This window comes from Lupinus angustifolius, unplaced genomic scaffold, assembly GCF_001865875.1.
Source record: "Lupinus angustifolius cultivar Tanjil unplaced genomic scaffold, LupAngTanjil_v1.0 Scaffold_1_394, whole genome shotgun sequence".
Classification (NCBI taxonomy): domain Eukaryota; kingdom Viridiplantae; phylum Streptophyta; class Magnoliopsida; order Fabales; family Fabaceae; genus Lupinus; species Lupinus angustifolius.
Window position 1 is genome coordinate 1 of NW_017715720.1, and position 13,010 is coordinate 13,010.

At 32.8% G+C, this 13,010-nt stretch overlaps 2 protein-coding genes across 2 annotated transcripts; both read right to left on the bottom strand.

Annotated features, from left to right (window-relative positions):
* Positions 1-8,332: 8,332 nt before the first annotated feature.
* Positions 8,333-9,925, bottom strand: LOC109336905. Its single transcript, XM_019573734.1, has one exon. It carries the CDS (start codon positions 9,829-9,831, stop codon positions 8,398-8,400), a length of 1,434 nt encoding a protein of 477 aa, XP_019429279.1. The 5' UTR covers positions 9,832-9,925; the 3' UTR covers positions 8,333-8,397.
* A 1,974-nt stretch (positions 9,926-11,899) lies between these two features.
* On the bottom strand, positions 11,900-12,588 carry LOC109336906. Its single transcript, XM_019573735.1, has 2 exons — positions 12,563-12,588; positions 11,900-12,414 (listed from the first exon to the last, which is right to left on the bottom strand). The coding sequence occupies exons 1-2, from the start codon at positions 12,578-12,580 to the stop codon at positions 12,061-12,063; spliced, it is 372 nt and encodes a 123-aa protein (XP_019429280.1). The 5' UTR covers positions 12,581-12,588; the 3' UTR covers positions 11,900-12,060.
* Between the last annotated feature and the right edge of the window lie 422 nt (positions 12,589-13,010).

Consider the following 13,010-nt stretch of genomic DNA (forward strand, 5'->3'; position numbering starts at 1 on the left):
ATATATATATATATATATATATTTTGAAATATACGTACATATTACATTTAACCTTCACCTTCATGTTTTTAACATGTTGCAGACTTACTTATAGTGTATATATATAGTATAATTTGTACATGGTTTCGGATCTACACTGTGCATCTAGTTTTTCATTTTTCTGTTGGTGCATTTATTTATATATATATATATATATATATATTGATTTAGAATTATTGTGGGATTAGATTTGGTAATCATAAACGATATTAAATCTGAACGTTTTAATTCCAAGATTTTTTTTGTAATAGACCCATATTGTTTACTTTTTGTCTGATAATTATTTTGAATTAATTGACGCAATATGTTGTCAAAGTAACCTTTATTGTAGAAATTAATTGAAATTACATAGATGAATATGAGATTATTTATGCGAATTGTGTTCGGCCCAAAGGAAGACACAATTTGGCCAAATAATAACATACTTGTGATGATAATATGTAAAAATTATAAAGTTTTTCTTTTTCTCATGTGAATAATAGTCGGTCCAAAGAAATGTTATTGTTTGACAGGACTAATTATTAATATTTGTTCATTATATTGAGAGTACCACTTACAAATTGATTTCTCTGTCCAAAGATAGAAATTGATGTTGAGCTAGATATCTTGTGATGGGTCTATTATGTATACATGTCTTGTTTTATATACATTAAATGACTTGTTTGTTTAGATTTGAACATATTATTAATTCTTTGTTTTTTGAATTTAGTGTCTTTTACCAATGCTGCAATTTTTTTGCTCAAATCAATAACATCCGAGTGTTGAATAGGACAAACTTTAAGGTCTGAAAGGAAGCTGTAGAAATTATTCTCGGCTGTATGGATTTGGATCTGGCACTTCGTGTAGAGAAACTCATTTCTATTGCGAGAAAACCTCGATGAGACTAAAATTGAGAAATGGGAACGCTCTAACCGAATGTGTCTGATGATCATGAAATACTATATTCCATATGCGTTTCAGGGCTCTATCCATGATGGTCAAAATGCAAAGAAGTTCCTTGAAGAAATAAAAAAATTTTTTTGCCAAAAATGAAAATGCGGAGATAAGTAGCCTTTTGGCTAAACTCATCTCCATGAAGTATAAAGACAAAGGGAGCATAAAGGAGTACATTATGGATATGTCTAATCTCACATCAAAACTCAAGTCACTTAAGTTAGATTTTGGTGATGACTTGGTCATGCACTTGGTTTTGATCTCTCTTCCTGTACACTTTGGGAAATTCAAAGTGAGTTATAACACTCAGAAGGACAAATGGTCCCTTAATGAGCTTATATCTCACTGTGTACAAGAGGAAGAGAGGCTGCAGAGAGATAAGACTGAAAGGGCTTACTTGGCTACGACCCCTCAAAATAAGAAAAGGAAGACAATAAGGGTGTTGCAAAAGGACATTCTCAACAAAAGAAATTGAAGAGTGATGAGGAATTTACCTACTACTTTTGTAAGAAGCAAGGACACATGAAGACAGAATGTCCTAAATATGCCTCATAACATGTAAAGAAGGGTAAAATTTTCACTCTTGTTTGTTCTTAAATTAATTTAGCTTTTGTACCCAATGATACTTGGTGGGTGGATTCTGGTGCTACTACTCACATAAGTATCACTATGCAGAATTGCATGTGGAGCTGATAGCCAAGTGATGATGAAATATTCATCATTGTGGGTGATGGAAAAAGGGTTGCAGTTGAAGCTATTGGAACATTTAGATTATGTTTAAGAACTGGTTTTCATTTGGATTTACTTGAGACACTTGTTGTATTGTCTTTTAGGTGGAATTTAATTAGTATTTCCAGCTTGGACAAATTTGATTTTTCTTGTTCTTTTGGGAATATTAAAAGTTAGTCTCTATCAAAATTCAAATATTGTTGGTTCTGGTTCTTTAATTGATAATCTATATATGCTTGATGTTTCTAGTTCCAATAATGAAATACTGCAAACAAATTTATATGGTACAAAATAAAAATTAAAAGAAAATTCAGTTACCTTATACTACAAGCATTTAGGTCATATATCTAAACAAAGAATACAAAGACTTGTGTCGGATGAAATTCTTAACTCTTTAGATTTACCAGACATTGAAGTTTGTGTTGAGTGCATAAAGAGAAAATAGACAAACAAAAGGAAATTAGGTGTTGAAAGAGCTAAAGATGTCTTAGAACTAATACATATCAATATATGTGGTCCTTTCCCTATGCTTCATGGAATGGACAACATTATTTTATTATGTCCATAGACGATTGCTCTAGGTACGGCTACTTCTATCTTATACATGAGAAGTCTCAATCCTTGAATTTTTTCAAGTCTTTCAAGGCTGAAGTTGAACTTCAACTTGGAAAGAAAATTAAGGCTGTCAAATCTGATTGTGGTGGTGAGTACTATGACATATATGATGGATCAGGAGAACAACGTCCAAGGCCATTTGCGCTTTTCCTCAAAGAGTGTGGAATTGTTCCGCAACACACTATGCTAGGCAAACCTAGCATGAATGGTGTTGCTGAGCGGAAAAATGGAACTCTTAAGGATATGGTGAGAAGTATGATTAGTCATTCTTTCTTACTAGAGTCTCTTAGGAGGAAGCTTTAAAAAACATAATTTACATCCTTAATATGGTGCCAAGTAAAGTAGTTAACAAAATCCCATATGAGCTTTGGAATAATAAAAGACCAAGCTTAAAACACTTGCATATTTGGGGTTGTCCAACTAAGGCGCGGCCTTATAGGCTGCATGAAAGAAAACTAGACTCAAGAACAGTTAGCTGTTATTTTGTTGGCTATGTTGAACGCTCTCAAGGCTATAAAATTTATGATCCCATTTCAAGACTCTTTTTTGAGACGGGAAATGCAAGATTTCTTGAGGAAGTTGATTTTGGGAAGGAAGATAACATAAGTAATGTTTTATTTGAAGAAGAACCTATCACTAATGGTGAACAAGTTCTCATGTCTATTACCATTCAAGGAATACATTTATTAATAGAAGATAATGTTCAGAATATTGTCATTAACTATATTCTAGAGCAAGACAACAATGAGGTTCTCCCTCAAGTACCTATAGAACAAATTCAACAACCTCAAGAAGTAGAAGTGCCATTAAGGAGATCCACTAGAGAGGAGAAGTGCAATTCCTGATGATTATATTGTATTTCTTCAAGAACACATTAGGTTAACAGAAGATGATCCATTGATATTCTGTCAAGTCATAAAAATTTCTAACTCTCAAAAGTGGATCGATGCTCTGAAGGATGAGATGAAGTCTATGCATGATAATGACGTTTGCGATATTGTCGAATTACCTGAAGGTGCGGAACCTATTGGTTGCAAATGAATATTTAAAACCAAGAGAGATTCGAAGGGTAATATTGACATATATAAAGCTCATCTATTAATCCTAGAATGCATCACTGGAAGGCTGTCAAACATGTTATGCTTACTTGAAGAGAACAAAGGGATACATGTTCACTTATTGGAGGTCTGAGAATTTAGAGATCATTGGGTACTCTGACTTCGATTTTGCTGGATGTCTAGACAATAGACACTCCACATTTGGATATATGTTTATATTGGTTGGAGGTGCTATCTCTTGGAAGTCTGCAAAACAGACACTTATAGCTCCTTCAACCATGATTGTAGAGTTCATGGCTTGTTTTGAAACATCAGGCCATGACATATGGTTGCGGAATTTTGTCACTGACTTATATGTGGTCGATGGTATTGAAAGACCATTGAGAATTTATTGTGACAACAAGTTCGCGTTCTTTACTTCAATAATAATAGGAGTTCTACGAAGCCAAAAAAATTTGGCATCAAGTTTCTGGTTGCTAAAGAAAGTGTTCAAAATGGACAAATTTCTATAAAATATATAGGGACAAATTTTATGCTAACTGATCCAATGATTAAGGGTTTGGTACCTAAAGTCTTTCATGAGCATGTTTCTCATATGTGTGTTGTTCCTTAGGATACCTTAGTTCAGTAGGAGTCCATATGTTTTATGATTTACTTTGGATGTTATATACAGTTTTTATGCATAATAAAGTTGATGGTTTATTGTTCCATTTTGAAATTGTGCATTGTAACTATTGTGTTGCAATTAAAGACTTTGGATTGATCTCACTAAATAATAAAGAAGGATCAGTTGAAAATAGACATGTTTGAGATCACATTGCATGAAATTTCCATGTCACTCATCCATATTTGATCTATGTCATTGAGTATATTAATATGGTGATCATCGTGCTCGATTCACACTTAAATGTGATGAAAGTTGCGATGGTTCCATAGTTGATATATGAGATGGACCAGAGTGTAGCGGAGAAATCTAAATATAAATAGCATAAGATGCACACCTAAAGAATGTGTGCCTAAAGAATGTGTGATATAATTGTTTCAGGAAAATATGAAGCCTAAGTGAGAGATTGTTAGAAATTCATAATTTCTAATTAAGGTGGGCATCATATATTTAATACAATTATATCAACTACTTATTTCTGGGGTTACATTATAAGTGATCTAATTACTTGCAACCCATAGACTTCTAAAAGCTGATAACATATATTGGCTTAATGAGTGAATACCCAATAGAGAGAAACAATTATGGTCCTCATAAGGGATATTGGGAACCTTATAAGGTAATATATAAGGAACAATTATGGTCCCCAACATATTAAATCAAAAACAGTTTTCACCTCTCTCCATCAGAAAGAAAACGAAGGTCTCAAAAGGAATGAAGGATTTGGTTGAGGAATACCATCATACCAAAACTCTCTAAAAAAGGTAGATCGGAAGGATTATATCAGAAAACATGGATTCATGTATGATATTGCACCCTTGTTTTATATTATTGTGAGAATCATGGATTCAAGATCCTATGATTGATATTTCACCGATCATAAAGAATTCACAACCCAATAGAGAGGAGTTTGACTCAATGTAGTGACATACACGGTGATACAATGCATTGGGTTGCATATGTGAGTGTTTATATAAAAATAACTATTATAAATGATTAAATGATATAAAGTGGGGTATACTGGTGAAATTGACCCTTAGAAAAGATGAATTTTTCATTTATTCTATTATTTAATTTAAAAATTAATAACAACTTAGATTGTTAGATTTTTATATTTTTTATGTGCTACATGTCAAAAGACTTATCCAATATTAAACCCTTTAGTATTAGAAATGATCTCAGTGTTGTAGGGTTAGAAGAGATTCTAAGCTAGAAAACATGTGTTGCAGTGGGGCAACTAGGCGTAACTCTGCGTGCTGCATCAACTGCCTACCACAATATGAGAAAGACTTGTGTGAAGACGAAATCATATATAAATAACTAATAAGATTCTGACAATATATTAATATTTTAAGTTTAATTAAATTTAATCTTAAATAATAGTATCAAAAACCATAAAATGTTCTTGTCCGCAAATGTGATGTGTTACATGTTTTCTCTCACCATACATGTCCTCACGAGAAGTGACGATGCACTAGTTGCAACCCCTTTATCGGAAGAAGATCTATTGTACTCATTGATATCCTTAAAGGTGTATCAAATCAATCAAAATGTGTTACTTAATTAGAACTTTTTTTATAAAAACATAAATTAATATTTTATATTATTTTGAAAAATGTTATTGGTTAAGGACATGAAGACAGGGGCGGAGCTATGAAGGGACAGGAGGGGGCAGCTGCCCCCCTGGATTTTTTTTATTTTTTTTGAATACTTTTTTATTATTATTTTCCTACGGGAATATATTGGTTGTCTCACAAAGTGTGTCGCTTCATGTATCATTTGCCTAAAAAATACTTAAATATTAAACTTTTAAATTATGAAATGTGACACATAGAGTATTACACACTTTTTGGAGCAGATATACTCTCTTTACCTATACCTGACTAACGTTTTTATGAACATACTTGAAGTTCACATATTTCTTTAATTTGTAGCTTGATAAATAAATATAGTGCAACTTGTATGGTTCTTTTAAAAATTAGATATAATTGATCAAGTTCTCTTATACATTTAGATGTTGATGTTGTTTATAACAATATGACTTCATTTGAGTTTAGAATGACTTTACACTTGATGAAAGATATTATGTATGTATTAAAATATATTCTAAAGATACTTATAAATCATTTAATATTTGATAATATATTTTTTGTCCAAAATTTCTATCCAACGAGTTTCATTGAGCAATGAAGATTAGTTTAAAATCTCAATATCAACATTTTATTTTTGGTGTCGTTAGCTAATCAAGTTTGACAAAATTTCTATCCTATGTCGTTAGTCATATCTTGCATTATCAAGTAATTCGTCTTATTTTTTCTATTGTGGTTTTTATCATATGTCGTTAGTCATATATTGTATTATCAAGTAATTCATGTTATTTTATCCTTTAGACTACATATTGATTTATATTTTAAAGGAAATAGTTAAAATTTTATTTTTGACCTCCCCGTAAATATCTTTGTTATTCAATTAATTTTAATTATAAATTGTAATCAAATACCATCGCCCCTTCTAAAATTTTGATCAAGATCCGCCGAAGATGTTGTCTTTTTGGGACATAGAATCATTATCCCCTTTACCTCACATAGAGAAAAATATTTAAAGAATGTATTGACTTAACTACCCAATATTAGTAAATAATTTATTGATTGGATACTCATTTTCAGTTCTTCAATTTTTTTCTGCCTACTAATTTCGTCCTTTGAAAATTTTAATTATCAACCAAGTTTCCGAAATTTTTCTCAATGGTCCGTGTTACTCCCCTAGTATTTGTTAACAAATGTGTATTTTCTTCATTTTCTGTAGTGGAAATACATAAAATAAAAACAAAAGGATAAAATAAAAACAAAAGGATATTGTCCTAGAAAAAAAATTGATGTAAAAAAATTGAGCATGAGTAAAATGCAAGAACGTTTGGTTTGTTAATCTACTCCCACATAACTCAGATACTATTTGTGTATGCAAGAGCCTTTCCTTCTAGCTAATAGGGTTTCCATCCCTTTCCAATACTTACAAATATTGAACAAACAATGTTTTATCTATGCATCATGTGGTCACCCTAATTTATCTAATTTTCTAGTATTTTATTTTTGTTTATACACTGTCAGTGTAAAGATTTATACAATATCAGTATATCATCAACCTTTCATTTTTATATATTTTTAATAGTCAATGATGATTAAAGGTGAATAATGGATGATAAAATAATAGTGTATAAAACTTTTACATTGTCAGTGTATACATTTTTTTCTCTTGTCGAAAAGTTTTATTATATTGTTGAAAAGACTATATATACAAATTGTAGATTTTCTATACAACTATTTCTATATATCTATATATCAAGCTAATAAAATCGTGCCAACTAATAGTGATTATTGTTTTTTGATAGATGATAAAAAAATTATTAACATACTTTTATTAGTAGATGCAATTTTATTGACTTGGTATAGAGATTAAGAAATAGTGGTAACTCTTCACTCATATGTGCAAAGGGTTTGAAAAGTCTAAAAAGAATGACAAATCAAAGGAAGATGATCACTTCATTAAGTTATATTTTTTCCTATTCTAGTCATGATATTTCATCTTACTTATTTATCTTATTTTAGTATTGTATAAACCATTTCATTCCTGGATTTTTTTTGTATAAGCAATCAGATATGGTAGGTTTGCTCATAATGAGCTAGATGACCAAGAGGAGAGTCATGAAAGTATAACCATGTTCATGTGTTCAGGTGTCCAAATATATTATTGATGGAGTCCATTCTCTACAACTCGTTGGTCAAGCCTTGAGCTAGTATGTGAAAATAGTTTCAAAAACTACATTATGTTTTAAAATGTTATTTTCAACTAGCAACATACTATGTATGGTATTAAAAGAAGTTGTTGGTCTAGTAGCGTAAGGTTTCACTAGATCACAAGATAACTAAAAGATCAAAAGTTCGATTCCTGTAAGTGATATTTGTTGGGAGGGATAATTATACCTCTCGAAAGAGATTGGTCCCTTACATATAGAATGAAATGATATTCTTAATAGTACCAAACAAAAAATATCATCATAAATTTGGGCAATTCTATATACACCCATAAAACATTATTGGCACCCATTCATACAAATAATAACTCATTCCTTTAAATAATTATATTGCCAACAATACATTAGTTTAATGGTATAAGATCTCACTAAATCCTTATATAGGTCAAAAGATATAAAGTTGATTATTAGGAAGAATCGGAAGAAAACACACATCAAAAAAATTAGTTCCTAATTTATAAAAAAAATACTCTTTATTATACCAAAAAATAATCTAATTTATCAACAAATATTTTATGAGTTTATATAAAATTGTCTTAACTTATTTCTTAAACAAGAGTGACTACTCTATCCTTCAACAAACATTCTGCTGCCCTTCTTCCAGACACCAAAGCACCATCAAAAGTTGCTGAGGTCAAATAATCACCACACACATACAAACCCGGTTCAACCCTCGGGTTCTTCTTCAAATCCGTAGGCGGACTTTGATTGGGCTGTGCAAACCCGACTCGATAAGTTCTCAAATGTTTCCACTTCCTAACCATTTCCTCACCAAACCAACCCGAAAGTTCTTGAACTACCTTAACGGTTAGATCATCATCGCTCTCATTCTCGAACAACCCAATCAATGAAACTGAAACCAAAACCTTATTGGGTGGGCCATAAGATGGAGCAACATTAGTAACAAAGAACATGTTATTCACAATCCCCTTCCCTGAACCGTTTAAATACAAAACCGGGTCCAGAGGGATCTGATCCCGGTTAGCTGTGAAATAAATACAAACCGTGCTTCGAACCGGTTTTCTCTGAACCGGGTTTATCTTATTATTCTTTCCCGCTAATAAGTTAACTGCCACTGGTTCTTGAACCGCAACGATAACTCCCAACTCGCTCGTTAAAACGTCACCGTTTCGAAGCTTCACACTCTGCAACGATTCAGAGTGGTTCAGATCGATGGACACAGCTTCGGAGTTCAGAAGAACCGAACCGGTCGGCAAACTCGCCGCCAGCTGTTCAGGAATCGCAGATATTCCGTTCGCCGGAAGCGTGTTCTCGCCGACGGCGAGACACTTGAAGATGAAATCGAAAAGCCGCGACGTCGTTTCGAGCTCCGTGTCGAAGAAAATTCCACCGAAGAACGGACGGAAGAATGTCGAGATAATCGAATCCGAAAACCCTAGCTTCTTCAGCATCTCAATCGTAGCAATCTCATCAGAATCGAAGATCTCTTGATCAGATTTGGTCAAAACACGAACAATGTTCGAACCGATAAGCAATTTGTCTTTGATCGATCCAATCGGATTAGCAATAGATTTCACAGAATCGAAGAAATGGCGAATAGGATGAGCAACAGTATGAAATCGGTTACCGTAGAAAATTCTAGCTCCAGAGTAAAATTTGCAGAGGTTGAGGGAATCATAATCGATAACCTTCCTAGCTTCTGGATAAGCAGTGATGAAGATCTGGAAGCCGCGGTCGAGGAGGAAGCCGTCAACGGAATCAGTTCTTACACGGCCACCGACGGAGTTAGAGGAATCAAGGAGGAGGAAGGGGATGTTGTGGGAGTTGAGGTGAGTGGCAGCGGAGAGACCAGAAAGTCCGGCGCCGATGATAATGGCGCCGGTGTGCTTGGGTTGTGGTGGGGTGGAGAGTTGGAAGGAGGAGTGGGGGTTGAATCTGAAGCGGTTGATGGAGGGAGAGGAAGAAAAGGAGAAGGAGAATGGGTTTGTGGAAGAGAGGGAGAAGGTGGTGATAATAGTCATTGGATAAGGTTTGAGTTGGTTGATGATTAATGACTTTCTTTTACTGCTCGAGGGATTTCGTGATGCAATCAGGTATGACCGGACAAACCAAATGGATTTTTACAAACTCCATCTAAGAAAACAAGGGATATTTTGAAGAGCATATATATATATATATATATATATATATAATATTAAGAGTAAATAATATCTATACTATATATAAAGTCAAAACTTGAAATAACTTCTCTCATAATTTTCATTTCCTATATTGTCCTTAACATTATTTAAATTTTACAAAAAAAACTATATAATCTTAAGCAACTACCACCAACACATTAATTAACCACATATCTCACCTTAAATTAAACATTATCATAAACAAACAAAAATATAATATAAAGTACACCGAACACAACAAATACATTTTAATTCAAAAAGATAAAATATATAAAATTGAATATGTAGTATCACACAGTATTCGCCGGCAGACACGAAGTGCCTGTACATAATGATAAAGTATAAAATTTATATATTATTAGGTTTTGTTTGGAAGTGAAGGTTTGGAGGGGAAGGGGAGGGAATGGAAGAGATGACTTTGGAAAGTCTCTTGAATTAATGGAGAGAAAGGTTTTGGAAGGTATCCCAAACTCTTCATGTGTCTATTTTTAAAATTCTACTAATTTGAGTTTTTTGGAGATAAAATATGAAAATAGCTAAATAATATATAATTATATGTATATATTTCATTATTAATTACATTTTTAAAAGAAAAATAAAAAAATATTCTTATATTATGACTAGTTTACCCTCCATTTTCTAGATTTTATACTCTCAAACAAGGGAAGAATTTTCTTCCTCTTCCATTCTTCCTCCTTCCTAACCCTTTCATTCACTTTCTCTCATAACTCCCAAACAAAACTTAGTGTATATATTTTTTTCTCTATTTCTAATAGCATGAGGATAATGTTATTGAAATCTCCACCACTAACTCAATCCTAGTAGTTTGATTACATTCATCTTTAACTTCAAAAAGTTATCAAGTATTGATCATATAAGTTTCTGATCATTCCCGAGTTAAATTGATTCTTAAAGAAAGATCAATTTGATTAATACATTATAATTTTTAAACTACAATAATCCTTTTTTCTCCCTACAATATAATAACAAAAGGAACCAAGTTTTAGGAGTTTTCTACAATGTAAAGTTTAATGGGAATGAATTATCTCCTATAAAATTATTTTTAAAAATAAACAAAATAACACACATGTCATATTTTTTACTAGTTAGAGGAGATAAGTTATCTCTTTATACAAGGAGACACATTATTCTCAAGTTTAATATATATGATTTTTATTATTTTAGAGAGTATTCCGCATGTTCACCCTCACTCATATTCTCAAATGCGATTCTTGTCCACTAATGGGCCATCCATTATTGAAATGTGAGGGAAAATAATATTTTGTTATTTTCTAATTTCAAGATAAGTAAAAATTTAGAACATTACAAATTTATTTTTATTACTTGTTATCATCTCTACATGGAGAGGATTTGACCCCTTTTCCCTGACAGGTTGCATGAGGCTGCCAGGAGAATGCATGAATAAAAAAGGACAGTGAGTGGACGAGGCACATAGTTAATGAGATATAGGGAGAATAAAATATATACAGTTTTATGCAGAAAGCTGAAAAGTTGTTTCCATGAATTCAACTCAACTCATATAACTAAGCAAACCTTTTTGTTTCCCCAAGCTCACCCTCTTGCATGCATGAATAGATTCAAGAAAATATTTTTTTCCTTATCCAACAAATTTAATGATGTCAGAAGGTACATCACGGGTAGAATTATTTGCAATTGGACATTTTATTTAAACATTCCTCGGGTTTTTGGTCTAATATGAGGAATAGGGGGAGGTTAGTGCAACACCAAAGTACAAGTAAATCTAATGATGTTCAAGTACTGAACCTGAAATATTCAGACGTTACAATATTCACTAATGAGAAAGAATTACAGCATTGTCTATATCTTGAAGAGAGTATTACCTAATTCAATGAAACCAGACCATGCTTACTCTGTTTTTCTTATAAGCATGTCATTATTCTGAAATGTCTGGTCAACATTGATAATATGGCTATCATTAACTTACCAATAGCCAACCAAGAATGTATTCACTCACCTTTTGAAAAAAATGAATGTAGTCAAGAAACTATGGTATTGACTATTGACAATGAGAGTATCTGAGGAGGAGAATCAGTTGGAACCCCCGCGCCTCCACGATTTTTCTGAAAACTGTCTAGGATTCGGAGGCTGCCATGTATGACGGTCGAGGAAATCCTGCTCCTCATTCTCTTTGCAGATTTCTTCAAACACTGGTAGTCTCTTTTTAGTAAAGGGGTGCTTGACAGTGTTCGAAATGTATGCATGAACTTCATCCCTTGTTGGAGCTTTGTCTGAACTATCCGGGAGGACAATCGGAATGTCATCATCCAAGGGTGACCAGTCATCAGGAGCTAGTTTGGCTGGTTCAAGTACATCTGCAAATGAGCGTCTAAGTGGAGCACGTATACTTGATCCTGCACTCGTAGGCGATTTCCATGACTGTGACTACACAACCAAAGAAGAAAGAACAAATCCCTCATCAGGTCTTTATTATGTTAAAGGAAATGGTGATTTACATCTTTATTTCTTTGTGTTTATTAGGTGCTCATTATGTTAAAGGGCATGTTGATACACACATCTTTTGATTGCTTACCTCAGATTTGGGCCTCATGGAAGGATTGGTTGAATGAAATTGTCCCCTTCCTCGAGCAACCTGCAAGATATTTATCACTATAAGGTAATAATGATAATTGCATCTTATGATTAGGTATTTATTATATTAAAGGACACAGTGATATACATCTCTTGATTGGAAGGGATAAGATTGATAAAGCACTCCCCTTCCTCTTGCAACCTGCAAGATATTTACATTTATAAGGTTAATAATTATATAACTGTAATAGCAGCATCAAGTCATCAAACAACAAATGCAGGAAGTTTATTTCCTTTTGACATCGAATCAGAAAAGCATGCTACTTGCTTCTTTCCCTTTACTCAAGAGTATATGCTAGAACTTAACAATAAAATGCAATTCAATAGATGAACTTTGAGACTCTTTTTTCTTCCATTTAATTTCTCATGTCAAATTCTTGGACATAAGA